General features: G+C 32.9%; 3 protein-coding genes and 1 long non-coding RNA gene across 5 annotated transcripts; all 4 read right to left on the bottom strand.

The window, feature by feature from the left end:
- Positions 1-552: 552 nt before the first annotated feature.
- Positions 553-3,751, bottom strand: LOC148268865 (uncharacterized). The gene is made up of 2 exons (XR_015817155.1): positions 3,212-3,751; positions 553-1,901 (listed from the first exon to the last, which is right to left on the bottom strand). It is a non-coding gene; the product is annotated as an uncharacterized LOC148268865 (long non-coding RNA).
- Positions 3,752-4,873: 1,122 nt separating this feature from the next.
- LOC110817366 (vacuolar-sorting receptor 6-like) lies at positions 4,874-10,611 on the bottom strand. Its single transcript, XM_088213682.1, has 13 exons — positions 10,144-10,611; positions 8,367-9,059; positions 8,197-8,285; positions 7,886-7,955; positions 7,123-7,206; positions 6,937-7,013; positions 6,533-6,614; positions 6,193-6,275; positions 6,040-6,103; positions 5,836-5,964; positions 5,603-5,706; positions 5,384-5,501; positions 4,874-5,144 (listed from the first exon to the last, which is right to left on the bottom strand). Exons 1-12 carry the CDS (start codon positions 10,442-10,444, stop codon positions 5,385-5,387), a joined length of 1,893 nt encoding a protein of 630 aa, XP_088069808.1. The 5' UTR covers positions 10,445-10,611; the 3' UTR covers positions 4,874-5,144; position 5,384.
- Positions 10,612-12,165: 1,554 nt separating this feature from the next.
- Positions 12,166-14,091, bottom strand: LOC110817405 (uncharacterized). The gene is made up of 2 exons (XM_022045925.2): positions 13,754-14,091; positions 12,166-12,479 (listed from the first exon to the last, which is right to left on the bottom strand). The coding sequence occupies exons 1-2, from the start codon at positions 13,974-13,976 to the stop codon at positions 12,337-12,339; spliced, it is 366 nt and encodes a 121-aa protein (XP_021901617.1). The 5' UTR covers positions 13,977-14,091; the 3' UTR covers positions 12,166-12,336.
- Positions 14,092-15,273: 1,182 nt separating this feature from the next.
- On the bottom strand, positions 15,274-16,782 carry FKBP13 (FK506-binding protein 13). Of its 2 annotated transcripts, none has more exons than XM_022045942.2 (5): positions 16,386-16,782; positions 16,177-16,269; positions 15,877-15,937; positions 15,731-15,799; positions 15,274-15,613 (listed from the first exon to the last, which is right to left on the bottom strand). In XM_022045942.2, exons 1-5 carry the CDS (start codon positions 16,746-16,748, stop codon positions 15,603-15,605), a joined length of 597 nt encoding a protein of 198 aa, XP_021901634.1. In that variant the 5' UTR covers positions 16,749-16,782; the 3' UTR covers positions 15,274-15,602. The 2 variants fall into 2 exon arrangements, with proteins under 2 accessions (XP_021901634.1, XP_021901633.1); XM_022045941.2 differs by having other exon boundaries at positions 15,274-15,560.
- Between the last annotated feature and the right edge of the window lie 96 nt (positions 16,783-16,878).

The following is a 16,878-nucleotide window of genomic DNA, read 5'->3' as shown; positions in this document are numbered from 1 at the left end:
TTTTATTTTACATTCATGAAATTTTTTTTTAAAAAAAATTCTTATTGTACCTAAAAATACTCTTGTTTTTTTTTTTTTGGTAGATTTATAAAGTACACTCATAAAATGGCTACTAACCATGTTTCTTATTTCTGCCTCTTTCTTTCTTTCTTTTCAACTCACTCTCTTCCTTTATACCACCTTTGGCGGAGATAAAGTTGATTCATATTGCTCGTACAAATTTTAAGGTCTCATATAATTTATATAAATTAACCTAAATTTGTATAATATTTTAATATTTATCCATGTATTAACATCTTCAAACTAATTTTATAAATTCTATTCTTAACTACTAATATTTTAAATATAATAAAAGCTTTAAGTTTTTTATAAAGGTGTATGAACTATATTTTTTTGATATAAAAATATCTAAATAATTCAACTTCTTAATTTTTGAAAAACTTTAACAATTCACAAGTTATTGAAGATGGTATAAGCTGTGTAAAATTGTCCCCAGCTTTCCCTTCTATTAAACCAAAAGCGCCCACTGCATTTAACTTACAACACAGCCAATTACCAGATATAAAAGTTTACTTCTTTGTCCAATGCAAAATAGTCTGTCACCTCAAAATTGGGTCCACAAGGGCAACTAATGGTAGAGATGGCTGAATAAAAGAGCTAATCAAGTTTCCAGGACAATACATAACATAGAACTAAGTTTTTCTTTCTATTCTCAAATATAAAGCCAGGAACGGCATAGAAAGGACAAGGATTCTGCTAAATAGAAGGTTATAATTGCCAGCAACTCTGGACGTAACTAGCAAGATACCCTTCCTGTGCTGTTGATTGCTTGGGTTCAAGCAACAGTATTATGGAGTCCTATCAAGGGCTCACCCAAAAGATGTAGAAGATTGCAATTTTCTTGGAGCCAATCATCTTAGAATTTTGATCAGCACCTACTCTCTCCAGTCAGCAATGATCTGATCTAACAAACCCAACACCTTCACATTCTCACCACCATCTCCAAGACAACCCAAAGCCTCATTCAACACCTTAGCCTCCTTTATTCTTGCCTCCCTCAACAAACTCCTATATACCTTATTTCTCAAACCTTCCCCAGGCACCAAATTCACACTTAGCATGTCCTTCAAAACTCTCAAAGCTTCAAAAATAGACCCATTCCGGCAAAAGCCATCAAGCAAAGCTCCATATGCCATCAGCTCCACCTTGCATGGGGAACCAGGCCTGACTACCCAGTTGTACACCTTCAAGGCTTCTTTTAGCCTTCCCTTTTTGAGGTACGAGGTTATTAGCATGGTGCTGATGGGTGTTAGGTGCAGGTGTGCAGGTGGTGAGTATTTAAGACAGTTCAACAAGGACATTGTTTGGGTCAGGTCTGGCTGGGAAGTCAGGGAATGGACAAGAATTGAGAAAGAAATTGACATAGGAGATGGATTGGTGAGGAGTGCAGTGGAGGTGAGCTGAATTGCTGTGGCTAGCTGGTCGGAGAGGCACAAGCGTGGAATTAAGAGGTTGATCGTGTTTAGTTCCTCCTGTGTTAATTTTAGTTTTGGGTCTGTGAATGGTTCTGGTTCACAAAAAGAAGAAAATGGAAAAGATGAAAACAATATTGCTGCTGCATTTGATATTAAGGGATAGGATATGATGGTTTTTAGGGGCAAGGAAAGGGTAGCGAATTTTTTTGGGATTTCCAGGATCATTGTGTTTCTGCTGCTTATAAATTTCAGGATTTCTTTGGTATAAAGAGCGGAAAATCAGCAGAAGCGTACGATTCTGTTAACAGCAATAAGCAACGGCTAGCTTGGATATGACAATGCTTCCTTCTCATAACCATGTTATTCCAAGCCATACAACCTATAATTTCCACACCACCATCCTTTTCATTCATCAACACAAAAACCCTGCAAGCATGATGACAGTTAATATGCATGTCAACCAAAGCACCATCTGCGCACCCAGCAACTGATATCCATGAAGTGGACGAAAACTAGAGAGCATGAATTGGATATTCAGAGTTCACTGTTGCAAAGATACTATAACAATATCATAGAGAGCTTAGCAACACGCAGACTTGCAAATGTGTAAATGCAATCATGAACTTACTGAATTCAGACAGCAGATAAGACTAAAGCAAAAAATAGGAAGTCTAAAGAATTTGCTAAATGCCATTATGACTAAGATTGAAATTGGCACAGGACCATATATAATTTTGGCTACTAAGGATGAAAACATAAATTGGAGCCACATTTAGAAAATCCACCATCTCAAACTTGAGGCCATACAGAATTTAACTCACTTGAAACCAATGAAGAAAACTGCACAAGAAAGTTGAGGATGGTGACTATTGAAGGTAAACACCCAGCTGAAAGACCATATATTCATTCCTCTGAAAAGAAAAAGACCTTATAATTCACCCCCTAACTTAAAAGAAGTACATAGCATAAAGAGACTTCACTAGAACTTAGAAGACAATGATACTGGACAGGAAAGAAAGTCTTCACGTAAGGATGAACCATCTACAGGAAAGCACCCCAAGAATTCAGTTAAATGAGCAGCATTAACGGTAATGCTCTGAACTGACAGAACGGGTTTAAGTTTAATATGAAAAGCGGTTTGGTTTCCTCTGCTGCAACTTCAAGCACTGAGATGCAAACAGAAAATGATAGAAAACAGGTAAATTTTAGACAAACAAGGATAAACAGATGATACAAACTCCGCCATAGATATAAAATCACAAGGGGAAAGATACTAAGAGCATGTGAACAGACAAGACAAACTAAGTAAGCTGAAGCTCAACATGGTAAGTACCTCTCTCTTAACATTCAGTACTGTAAAATCTGTCTTTCATGTCAGACTTCCATTTTCTCATCAATGAGATAAAAACCTAATTTAATACACCCTTCCACGACGAAAACTTCCAGCATTTTCTTGGTTGCTAAGCTGATCCGAAACCTAATTTAAAGCATAAAAATCCATCCCCCACCCCCGCACCCCCGAAACCAAGCTGATTGGAAAATGGCAGTGTGTATAGATTAGATATAGAATAGTTGCCATATTGAAATCTCATTCAGTTGATTCACAAAAACAAAAAACTTGGGTACTAATTCACAATATTCTGACACAGGAAATCGGTGAAAAGATAAAGATAACGAACCACATAAAAATGAAATTCCTGGTAATAGAAATGAAGAGAAAGAGGATAAAAGCGTACACTTGATGGGGATTAAGGAAAAACGAAAACTAGGAATCGTTCCGGCGATGGGCCCGGACAGAGAGTGCTCGACCAGTTGAGCTTGAGAATTGGGATACCCAAGTGGTACCTTATGGTAAGAAACCCTTAGAAGGCGGTGGCAGAGATGTTATTGCCCGCGCCAAGCAAGGACACATCTGGTAATTGAAAATCTATAAACTGCATTGTTAAGAGAAAATATCACACCACCTCAGATTGAAGTGGTCATCTTCCTAAAACTGAGGCTAAGGATGAGTCAATAAAATTTCATTCAACTGGGAGTTTATCGGAACAGACCTTTCTCTTCTATCCTCAATCCAATAAACTCTAATGTATTTATTTACATTTGCAGACATATATTTACATACATTTATTTTTCTTTTCTTGAAAAGGGTTTGTATTAATTATTAATCTATGTATTTGAAGGTTGTAGTGGCTGATTGATGTTTCTTCATTGTTGGGTTTATGATGGTTGTAGATCAGTTGCTAAATTTATCGTCTTTTACAATTTATGTGTTAACTTCATAGCTGCAATTTCTTTTCTTGTTATTTTAAAGTATGATTTAATTAATAATATTATTACTTATTCTTTGAGTTCATTTTTCAGGTTTTTAGAACACTGTGAAGATCACTAATTACCAAATTTTATGAATTGATGTATAAAGAAATATTATAGTCGACTTAAACATTTCTGTAAATGAGATTTCCCTATATTGATTATATGTTTGTAAATTTTAATTGGATAATTTTTTTAGAGATTTAAAATAATAATACTTTAATTTAATAATGTAAATATTATTTTTAAAATTTTGTTAAATAAATTTTTATTAAGAGATTAACCGTTGATAAAAATTATAAAAAAAAATTCTTTTTTTATCATCTATACAAACAAAATATCTATTTATATAAATTGATAACTTATACCGACGGTTTTTTACCGTTTAAATATATTTTAAAATTTATTACGACATTATTAATATGAATTTAAAAGGATTGTAACAAATGAAAAGTGCTCTATAGTGACAATTTTAACTGTTATATTAAGTATTTTCTTGAAACGATAATTTTAAGATATTGAAAAATAGTATTATTTATTTTTTTAAAGAATTTAATTTAAAATTAATAAAAAATAAAATATCATATAATTTTTTTTTGAAGGCTTTAATTATGTTTAAACTTTATTTTAAATATATCGTAAATATATTGATTTTATAGTCTGATTGTTTGAATGCTTAAGTGGAAGAGTGATCAAAAACACTTACTCCGAGACCTAAAAGAAGCATTGGCATCAAAGATATCGAAAAACATTTAAGCCTTGTTAATTACATATTACTTGTTTTTCATGCCATAGAAATAATTACCCATATTCTATAATAGTGAGAACAATTATTATTTATATTCAACAGATATAATTTTTACTCATAATTATTTTTAATATAATTTATTTAAAAGTTTGAGAATAAAATTATAAAAGTTATAATTTTATATAATTACATAAATGGAGTTTTGCTCTTATTGGGGGTCTTAATTAACTTAATATAGAAATAAACTATCATAAAAAATAATGAAAAAACAATCAGACTAATATCAACATTTTTTTTTTAATGAAAAGTTTACCTGTTTTTATATGTAAATACAAATGAGTTTGAGTTTAAACTGTTATTTTTATTTTTATTTCTTTTCTTTTTAAATCTTTTATCATTATTATCTGTATTGATGATGATATTATAGGGTACCAAAATTTACATCTTAAGCATTCTCCTTTACACAACTTCTTTTGTATACGGAGAAGTCGTAGACAGAAACCTAAAATCGGAAAAAAGAACAGAATCCTCATGTATTACAAGCGTTCTATGGATCTAAACATTCTCCGCCATCCACCATCCCTAAAAATATAAGTTCCTCTCTTCACAGCCTGCACATATGCATTATCTACGATGTCAATAACGATGGTAGGAAAAGTTTAGGTGAGATAACAAATTTTGCATATGTGATTGATGTACTTTAAATTTTGTTGCTACAATTGTTTTGTAAAAATTTAAAGCAAAAATGTTATATTTACAGAATCTATCATCTCATTGATGTTTTTAAAATATGTTTAACTATTATGATGATAGAATAAAAAGAAAATTTCATTACTCAAATATTAAATACCTTATACGGTTGAACTATGCCGCAAGGGTTGAGCTTCATGTTGAACTTCATTGTTTTGGTGATTGTCAAGTGGCATGTACTGAGACATAATGGCCATGATCTCTGAATCCATGTATGACTGCAAATACACGAAAAGAGACATGTATGAGTACGCGGGAGAGAGTTAATCAGGATAGAATTAAACGAACAAGGACAAGCATTTGATCTGCATATGTTTACCCGGAGTCGGTATTTGTAGAACATATAACCAGCTATACAAGCACCAACAACTGTTGCTATTACCACGAATGTGAGGAATAATCCAAATCTTGATCCATTTCTTTCTGAAAAAAGAAAAAAAGACATTCGTTACTGATATCATCAGAGCAAATGACAAATACGAGTCATCCATTAATGACATTCATGACTATGATAATATCCAAGAAGAGCAAGTATTGTTTTTTTTATCTTACCTATACAAGTATCTTGTTCCTTTATATACAGGCGCTCACCCTTACACTTACAGTCATATCCACCCCAGGTGTTCTTACAGGAGCAACCATCACAGTGACAAGCGACATGTTCCTTGCATTCGTTGATATCTAACATAGAAGCAGCTGGATTAGTGAGTAAATTTATACTAAAACTACTATTGCATCACGTGAAAGACTAATCACCTTCGCAGTTTTGACCATCTCCACGGAAACCTTGTGGGCACTGACATCCTGTTAAGTGGGAGTCCTGCTTCATAAACAAGCAACATGAGTGATGACTCGAAGCAAAAAATAAATGTAGAAGTGAAACATGAATGAAGGGTAAAATCACTCAACAGAGCAAGCCGAGAATGAAAATCCATTTCGACTTTCTGACCAGCAACCTCCATTGTTTATCGCGCATCTTGCAGGTCCAAAAGCTATAAAAGCACACAGAAATGTCAATGTTTCTTGGATTTCACATATAACTGCATCATTAGTGCCTAGCCAAATTGGATGCATAAAATGCAATCTAGAGATTATCTTCTTTAATAAGAATTAGTTACTCAGTGAGAGATCATACGTATTCTGAATTGAACCATCATGTTCAGTACTCCAAAAACTACTGAACCTCATGCATGATTTTGTTTCAAATCAATGACAAGTAGATAAATTTCTGGAAAAGCCAAACACATACCTTCGCATGATGTATAACCATCTCCTCTATATTGGACACCCTTCACAACAGGGCATTCACAGACTCTTCCCCTAAACGTGTCCTGATGAAATTCAAGCACCAAGAATAGTTAAAAATAATCAGGGGATGAATCTAAATGAGATTTTGAAGAAATTTCAAGAAACTTCAAAGTTTGTGATTCTTTTATAGTTTCAAAATCCTGAAATCATGAGTTAATTTTTCTAAAGAAAAAATTCCTTAACTTACCAACATGAGTTTCTACAACTGATTCATGAACAGTTATTAAGGTTTGCAAATTATAAATCTTAAACTTCTTGATTAAAATGTTAAGTTCGTAAATAGTTAAGATTTTATAACTTCAATGTTTGTGAAGAAAACATTATGAGGGACGTTGTATTTCGTACCTTGCAGGCAGTTGTATTTGATTGTTTGTCCTTCCAACAGCCACCATTTCTTTCAAGGCACTCATTAGTTTCCAAATCTGTTTAAACAACATAAATCCATAACCAAATTTGAAAAAATCAGTATAGTTTTCCAAAGACTGCTATCTGTAACTGGAACAGCCAGAAATAAAAATTGACGGACCCAACCTCCAGTTAAACAAATTGGAGGCTCGGTGGTTTCCTTAAATCCAGCACATACGGCCTTCAGCACAGCAGTTCTCTCCAATTTTCCTTCAAAATAAAATAAAATCAAGAACTCTCAGCACCCTGTATAACAGAAAATTTCATAATATAAAGCTAAAAAAAGTTGACCCATTAGGTACCAACGTGAAATGGTCAGACATGGTGAGAGAACAAGCTAAAAAACAGAAAATGATGAAGTGAACTAGCTAAGAGCTACAATGGGAACACAGCCGCAAAAAAAAAAAAAAAAAAGAAGAGGGAAGCAATTAGGAGAGTGATAAGTAGGCTGATGGAGATCCCTAGCCAACCAACCAGGACTTACAAAAAGAAACAATGGAAACTAAATTATGCCTTTCAAAGTGGAAGCTGATTGAACTTAATAATGAAGATCATTTAGCCAATCTGTTGCTCAAATGCCAGTTTGATGTTCTAGATGGTGATTTCTAGTGGTTCCACTCAGAAAAAAAAAAAAAAAAAAAGATAAATGACTTATCATTTTATACTGATGGAAAAGAATGAATGGAGTTTTCTCACGAAATCTAGTCCTAAACTAAAATTTCAAAAAAGCCAATCTCCTATGATTTGGTAACTACAACAGAAGATTGCAGAAGAACACCTGAACTGAAGGATAGTATTTGTACTAAAAGCTGACATAAAAGAGTAGAGAAGATAACCAACATGAGAATTTATTCAGCAAGCATTATGTCACAAGCATTAAGTAACAAACCTCGATATTGAGCATTATTGATGACCAATGTTGGCAATATGGTAACATCCCCACGATTTCCTTTGCCAACCTAAGGTTCAGAAATTACGTGAGAAGGAAAAGAAAAAATGTTGAGATAGGATTTCAAATAAATATAAGTTAAGTGATATGTTCAGATCATAAAAAAGATGTAATACTTTGTGACTTTCAAAAGTCATATTTAATGTAAGTGAGAAACAAGAGCTGTAAAGCAATCAATATATTTCTCATACTCTAATCCCCAAATATTATACTAATTATTGAAGGGAAGCTTGCAATAGAGGATGACTAACCTGGACTTCTTGCTCAGTTTTCAGGATTTCATTCTCCACATCAGCTTCAGGATCACCCATGCACTTTCTGATTTTCTCAATAGGTAAATCTGATAATCAAATTGAAATCAATCAGAAAGCAGGTCATATATGCTGGTATATACAAAAATATTGAATAAGTACGCGCTTACCAAGAGATTTCATGACATCTTCAGCACACTCTTTGCTGTATCTCTTTTCCTTCATGGAACACCGGATATGGAAATCTGTGACATAATCCCACCAAACCCACGAGCGATTGCTCTCATTGGCAACTCTATGCACGCAAAGCTGCCTCAAGTTCTCAAATACCACATCCTTTCCTTCAAATCCCTCTCCAAAATCCTGTTCGGGATCTGGTGCGCAATATCTGCCGTGATTTATGCACTGAGACTTGCATTGACTGCTAAGAATGAAGGGCTTAGGACAGTACCAAGTAATGTAGTGTGGTGTAAACATGGTATAACCACCCCTTTCGAGGATCTGAGCATGACCCTTGAAATTTTTTATAAAATTCATCTGCTCATCACAACGCGTCCCACACTCATCATTACTGTTTGTCCAAAGCTCATATTCAACTCTCTGGTCAGGATGTGGCATTGACTCTCTCCAATCCAATTTTAGTACGATTTCTTCACCTTTCTTCAGTGCTTGCTTCAAGCTCTCACCGAAGGACCTCTCAATCAAAGCTGAAGGGATATTAATCTTCTCTACATAATCATTTGCATCGCTACTTTCCTCAGGGGAATCCATGGTTATTAGAGGTTCATCTATACTATCAGCCACTAATACAGCTGCAGCACCCGCCAGCTGACCATGCCATGCTTTCAAGGCAAAGTAGCATTCTGGATGTTTAAATTTCAGGCGGTTTGGGAATAACGAAAAACAATCAATCAGTCAAGTCTTAGGATATGCTAAATCTTTAATTAAAAAATCAACAGAGAGAACATTACAGAAACAAAAGAATAAATTTATATGAAGCAGCTCTAATATTAATTTTCTTTCTTCTTTCTGAGATGAATCTCATAGTCAATCTCTTAAGATACAGAACAAAGACGACTTTGTTGGCAAATGAAAATGAAAGTAATTTGAGAAAATAAAAAAGGAGAGATTTCTGTTCAGCATATAGAAGTCAATAACGGCTTACATATTAACGTATAATTTAGCCAATTTCATTCATATTTTTACTTTCCCGACGATAAATTTGTAATCTCAACTATTAAGAGAGAATCACTAAGACATCTAACTTAAATTGTTCAAAAAATATTGACTTAAAACTAAGATACTATTTTTGCTAAAATTTATATTATATTTGCACTGAATCTCTATTCTTATTTTATGAAATTGAAATTTAAACCAAAGAATAATAATAAAAGAAAAAACATCATATTTAACAAAAGAACACCCAATTTAAGGTACAAAAAAAGAAAAGAAAAGAAAAGACAAGGTAATTCAAATGGATTTTAATCCCTGCAGTAACCTTATTTAACAACCCATCAATAAACTCTTGTAAAAGAATAAGCATTCATGAGTCAACTTCTAGCCAGTGACCGGGAAGAGTTGTATCCAGAAAAGTACATCTTAAGGAATCACAGGGCTTCCCAAAATCTTAAAAATTACTTCCCTGCTGGGAAATTTTGAAAAAAAAAAAAGAAAAAAAAAATAAGAAAGATCATATTTTCTCCTTTGAACATGCATTATCAATCAAATTCTTGAAAACTAAGTAAAGCTACATACTTGGCTTTGGCTTCAAGCTTTTACAAAAATCTATCATTAAAATACAAATAATAGGTTGAGCAATCAGTTAAGCTTTTGAAAAATTAGACACGACCATATTTATTTCAACAAAGTAAAATTTAACATCAACCCATCAATTCTCAAACAAAGAAAACAGATGAAAAAGTGAAAAATAAAAAATAAAAAGAATACCTCCACGATCAAGAAGGAGAATAGTAGGACGATGAAGCTTAGTCTTGAAAGGTTTATCACCTTCAAAGGGTTCACAGCCTGATGCCCCTTGTCCAGGATATACCACAGAAGCCACCATGGAACCTCCATAGTCAGGTATACCAAAATTTCCTATAGCACTGTCATGCTTTGAGCTCAAACTCAGCGGATGCAGCACCGTTATACTACTCTTCTCTACTATAAACCTTCCATACACGCTGCTTACAAAAGTTGCTAATAGCACCAGAAAAGCCCATATTGGTTTTGGATTGAACCCAGTCATGTCTGTTTGTTTCTGTGGAAAATGAAAAAGAAAATGGAGAGAAAAGTAGAAGTTAAAAGGAGAGAATTTTGGCGTTGGGTATTGATGGAGTTTGCGTCTTAAAAATGTCAAGTGACTGGGAAGCAAAGGAAACGACACAAGAGTTTGACACGGTCAGCACAACTACCGCGTTCTTGTTCAAGGCAAATCAAATCCTACTGCAACAACTTCTATTTAAAATCAGATTATTATTACAACCCAAAAAATTATTATAATTTTCAAAAGTTTTCATTAAGATTTCTTCAACGCTAAGGGAAAACGATATTTAAGCTTATATATTTGTATATTCGTTCATGATGTATTGTTATTAATAAGCTTTACCTCATCCTGCCCACCAAAAAAAAAAAAAAGAAACAGAGTTGAATTGTGGTGTTTATTATTTAACATGAATTTAACAAGCATGGTTTGGTTCAATGTGTATTACCCAAAAAAGTTTTAAATAAAAATTTCATTTTTATGGCGTCCTAATTATATGTATATGTATATACATGCGTCAACTAATGAAAAATTGTAGTGTCCGCATCATGGCCAAGTCGTGGAACATTAATCCAAGTTACAATGAAAGTTGTGTCTATTAACTATAAATATATGTGTCTGTATATATATATAATATATATATATATATATCCGAGTTGATTGACTTGACCTCAGAACCCAATTAGAAAGGAAAGTTTGTAATTTTGATTAGTTGACTTTCATGTTTACCTATTAGTGTCAAGTTACAATCTTATCCTCTATATTTTTATTCATTACAATATATAAAAAAAAAAAAAAATTTGTCGTTGGATCAAATGTATTGTTTGGAATATGTTGTATCACATTATATTTTTTGGATTTCAAAGTTTTAAAGTCGAATTTAGAATTATCTGCATACAAAAATGTTATTGAATTCTACATGGAAGATCTTCCATTCTTCTCTTTCACTTTTCTTTTTTCTCATGAGTTCTTCACGCTCCATTTCATCATCTTTAATTCTTATTGCTTCTTTCCTTTCAAATCTCATCTAAGTAGTGTTTGAACATGATGGATCAGGGTGACGATTCAGAGGTATAAATGATTTACAAGCTTCAACCATTAATTAAAAAGTACTAATAATTAGTTTAACATAATTTCAAAAATAAATTTAAATTAAATATTAGTATTTAAAGCATAGTATTCTTTCAAAATATAACAAAATAAAATCATTTTTTAATTTAAAAAATTCTTGTCAAAACAATCAAAATATACTCTGCAAAAAGATATTCTAACAAATGCATACCACTCCTAGGTGCATTGTTCTTGTCTTTCTTGTGTTCGTCACTGTAAAATCTTCTTGTGTTCGTCTACCATACTCAATAGAAGTGACAAAGTCTTCTTTTCTTACCATACAATACCCAATAAATAAACATGACTTCGTCATATCAAACAAAAACAATCATTATATATATGACAAGGGGAAGGATGATGACACCTGCAAAGGACCCGAAATCATGCCTTTCGACACTCAAGAAGAAGGTGCAATGATAACATGATATATCCGTCCATGATCCATGTAGAAACCCCGCATCACAACACTTTTAGGACAAAACTAACTCCTCCCTTGACAATCTTATCCAGACTCCATATTAATCTAGTGCATCAATAATTTTCGGTTCGGAGTATTGCATACGAGATAAAACCTGACTAAAATAAAAAGCGATAACTACTTGCTAAGTGAATTTCATTCTTGTGGGTCAAGATTTCTAAAGCTTGGTAAACAATCAACGACAGAATTATTTGCAACAAACAACTGAAAATGAAATTCTTGGGCCAAGTTTTCCAAGAAAACAATACAGCAAGAGAGAAGAATAAGTGCTACTATTTTGTTAGTTAAATCAAATGTTATGTTTTCCCCTGATCTTACCCTTTCCCCGGCGCTTCTTTTTCCCCAACTTGAACTTCTTCTTCAACTTCTTCCCTATTCCACCAACAGGCTTCAAGGATTCCTTACTTTGATGTCCATCACCCGTCTCCACATCTGCAAATGAGCCACATCCACATTCAGCTTACGATAAATAGTTCTGATTTCATATCTAACTGATTGAATGACGGATGCTGTGTGTGTTTGTTGTGCATAGGTAGGTTATATGACTGTAAGATGTCCTTTGAATTATTAATGACAGTTTCAAGACACTCAGAATTGAATCTCAAAAACAGACATGCGAGATACGCAAAATAGCCAACTTCAATTTCTACCCAAAAATGAGCCAGTAACATTTTATTTCTCCTCTTCACAACAGGCATAAAACTTAAGACCTGTAAAGACCGAATTTCCCGCTTGTCTCAGTCATAAGAAAAGAGTTCTTACAGCAATGAATAACCTGCTAAGTTCTTGATTTACATCTCATATTCACAATTGAAGAAAGCAAAATATCTATCCGATAGAAATTTACAAGGCTTTGAATCCAGCATCTTTTCTAGCATATTAAACACTAATTTTCTTGCAAAGCAAATAAACCCAATTCTAAATGTATAATTCAGCCTAGGCATTACTTAAATCAGACAAGTGTACAAGAATCAGTTTCATAGCTTGTGAAAGGTTGCCTATCATTAGAAAGCCAACGGATAGAAATGAATCTACTACTAAATAAAATCTTAGAAGGAAACAAGATGGCAGACTCAATTCAACAAAAATACTAGTTGCTAAATGTCCACCCGTTTAATTCTCAGAATTTGAATAAGCGTCCAAATAAATGCCCTGACAGCCAGAATCCTCCATATAATTTTTGAATAAAATGGTCTAACACTAAGTTATGAAGCTGATCAAATCTCTCCCAGTAGGGCTATAGTAGGTGTCCCTTACAAATTCCTCAACATCTACCTTATGAGCTGGTCCACTAAGACCATGAACACCAAGATAAGGGTACTAAACTTTATCAAAACGTAAGCTCGAAGGAGCATAATTAAAGAGAGAATTTTTCACATTAGCTGCCCCGAAACTCAAAAGAGAAAGACCCACATAAGAAGAACGAATACTCAACTGAAAAATACCAAGTCCCTCAGTGGGTTAAAAAATCAAATAGTTAAAGAAAAAGCCCAGCAACAAGTAATTACAAGAAATAGCAATCTAGTACCTAAACAAAAAACACAAATTCAGAAAGGAAGATGAAACTAAGGAGATTGAGAGAACATAAACATACGTAGCCAAAAACCAGGTTCTGTAATATTACTAAATTCCAGCAGATGGGCAAGCTTATCGAATATTGGATGGTGCAGGAATTAAATGAAGGAGAAAGGGTGACTTGTATTTACCCATACTGTTCGTCGTCGTTGTCGGGGTAGTCGTGGTGGTTATCTCCATAGAAGTAGACGAGCCCGGAATCGGGCGGACGGGTAGCTTAGGCGCAGCAAGAGCAGCTTCTTGTGCAGCGAGCTTGGCCTCATCTTTCTTCTGGTAGAACGGCTGCGTTTCGACTATCTCTCTCCTTATAGCCCTAAGCCTCTTCTCTCTCTTCGATCTCATGGATTTCGCCATATTTTCTTAGATGCGACTGCTATTGCTTCCGTCTTGGTTTCTATTCCTCTGATTCTTTCTTTGCGCTAGGGATCTTTTAGGGTTTGGAAAAGGTTTTTAGACCCGACTACAAGAATTTAATATTAAACTTATATTTTTATAATGAAATTTTTACATAAATAACAAAAATTTCTTATGTATTATTTGAGTATCTTATAAAAAATGACTAAAAAAAAATATATGATTTAGAATTTAAAAATATAATTATTTTAGATTTATTTTTCTTTATTAATGTTTATTATCATCTATATTATTTAAATAAAATAGATTAATTATTTTTGTTAAGATCAATTTTTTGTTGCTATAACTTTCAAATTTTATTAAATTAAATATAAAAAATAAGAAATATTTATTGCCGCTTCCTCTGGAAATTTTTATAATTATATCAAAAATAATTTCATAAATTTAGAAACAAAATTATAACAGAAAAATTTTAGGACCTAATAATACTATGTCTGGAAAAAAAATAATTAATTGCAAAAAAAAATGTTTTTTGTTTAAAATTGAGAATTAAAAGAAAATCGTTATTACTGACAATTTTTTTCTTATTTAATGTATCTCATTATTATTTATATTACTTAAATATAACAAATTAATTATTTTTATTTAAGTTAATTTTTTAATTGTTATGACATTCAAACTTTATAACTAAAAAAATATCAATAAAACAAAAAGAATTTTCATTATTTTTTTATACAAAAATTTTACAATTGTAGCAAATTCATAGCTAGTGATTTTTGTTTAGACCAAGCCAATACTGAAATTATGAGGTAATATTTATTAAACAATAGATTTAATGTATAAATGTGTTAACTGATTTGTAAATTTTGATTTTTTGTTGTAGTTTAATGCATTATGAGACAATATTTATTAAACAATATATTTAATACATAAATGTGTTAACTGTTTTATAAATTTTGATTTTTCGTTGCAATTTGACCTTCAGTAATTTATCGAAAATTATAATGTATGTAAGTAGAATGATAAAGTTACTCTCAAATAACTTGTGAACTTTATCTGATAAAGTCGGTAAGAAATTATACAATATAATAGTATAACCATCATAGTTTTTGCATTAAGAATTTTTGCTATATAATACAAAGCATTAAGTTGTCAGAAAAAATGATATAAATGGAATGCGGGTCAAGTGTCGAATACATGTGAGTCATTTCTAATGTTGGAATTAAGAATTTATTTTATTATCCAGTAATTTTATCATAATTATTGAGTCAAATGGATCTGGATTTAGGCATATATATATACATAATATTGTTCTTCCAATTATATACTATTGGTATCAAATTTATAAGACATATATATTTATCCTTTCACAACGTGCAACAAAAGCAATTTGGTTTTTCGAAGATAAACTGTTACGATTCTATTAAGCCTCACCATATGGGGTAAAAAAAAAAAAAATGAATTCCAAAATTTCTTCAAAAGGATTCTCAAAAAAAAAAAAAAAACCGGAAGGAACTTCTCATGCCTTGCCAATGAATTCCACATCAAAAAGGAGAACTGAATCTGGTGGAATGATGCATGAACCTGGGGTAAATGCAACAAGTAAGAAACCTCTTTCTTTTTTCTTCAACATTTTTCTGTATGTAGGGCAAAATAAGAAACATGTTGCAGATATGGAGGAAAAAAAAAATAACAGTGACAGATATACATGTTCTTTAAACTTTATATAGGAAATTTCGTAAATGACTGCCTACCTCCTCTACACCCAGCTCCTCTCATGCCATATCCAAGTTCTGGAGGGATCTTTAATGTCCGCTTGCCCCCTAATCAAGTTTAATTAGTTAGGCAAAAAGTATTTTTAGTTGACTACTTAATATGTGTCACACACTGGGCTTCATACCAGCAAGCATGGGAGGAATTCCATCACCACCAAGAATACCCTGGTCCCAACCCTTGATCACCTACCATATTCATGGATGTTAGAATATAAATAATTGATTGCATCTTTTTATCAAGTTAATCATATGGGATATAACCAGTCTAATCGATTATTTAAGTTGGTAGTGAAGTCATGTTCGATTTCAATTAAAAATTAATTTCATACAAAGTTATGCATATTTAATCAACAACTTCAGTTTATAAGAAATGTTCAATTCATGTCAAGCAAATTAAGTTGTGGAAACAAGAGACTTAGACTTACCTCACCCACCCCAATCCGAAATGCAAGAGGCTTCCCACGACTGTAGCTGCTATCAAAAACTTTCCCATTCTCCAGTTTCCCAACATAATGTGCCTGCTCAGCTTGTTCATTATTCATTGAGTAATAAAACTACTAATGCCAATATAAAATTCTTTAGCTTCTATTTATATTGACTGAAGAAAAGTGTCAAAATTAAAGAAGCTGCTTACCTTAATCAGCTGTCCTTTGATGGCTTCTGGGCCAGTCCCCACTACTTCGTCACAGAAAGCAAGACCAGAAGGAGCTACAGTCAGTTGACATGAAAGTGATTCAGCTGCTGCTGAGTTTTCTGGCTGCAGGAGAAGAACATTAAAGGGTCCGAGACATAAACCCAGGCCAATGGCTTCTCTTCTCCTGACTAAACTTGGGTTCCCTTTAACGTGCAGATAATTTGAAGTATTGGAGTCTTTCTCATTTTGGGTTGATAATTTGATAGCCAATCCTGATTGTATTCTACCAAGATTTCTCTTGGCTGGTCTATCAATGGGTTTGCTGATAGAGCAATTCCCAACGGCGAATCCTAACGAGCTCATCTCCACCAACCAGAAATGTTAGAGAGATAAAGCAGAAGATAAATAATACTAAATTTTAATATGGAAACTTGATTGGTCCTGCCAACTCACCTGGAGTTGGCCCAGACCAGATGCTCTTCATGGTATAAAA

The sequence above is a fragment of the Carica papaya genome, chromosome 2, assembly GCF_054855325.1.
Source record: "Carica papaya isolate Zhongbai chromosome 2, ASM5485532v1, whole genome shotgun sequence".
NCBI classification, from domain to species: domain Eukaryota; kingdom Viridiplantae; phylum Streptophyta; class Magnoliopsida; order Brassicales; family Caricaceae; genus Carica; species Carica papaya.
This window is presented reverse-complemented; position numbering and strand designations above follow the sequence as displayed.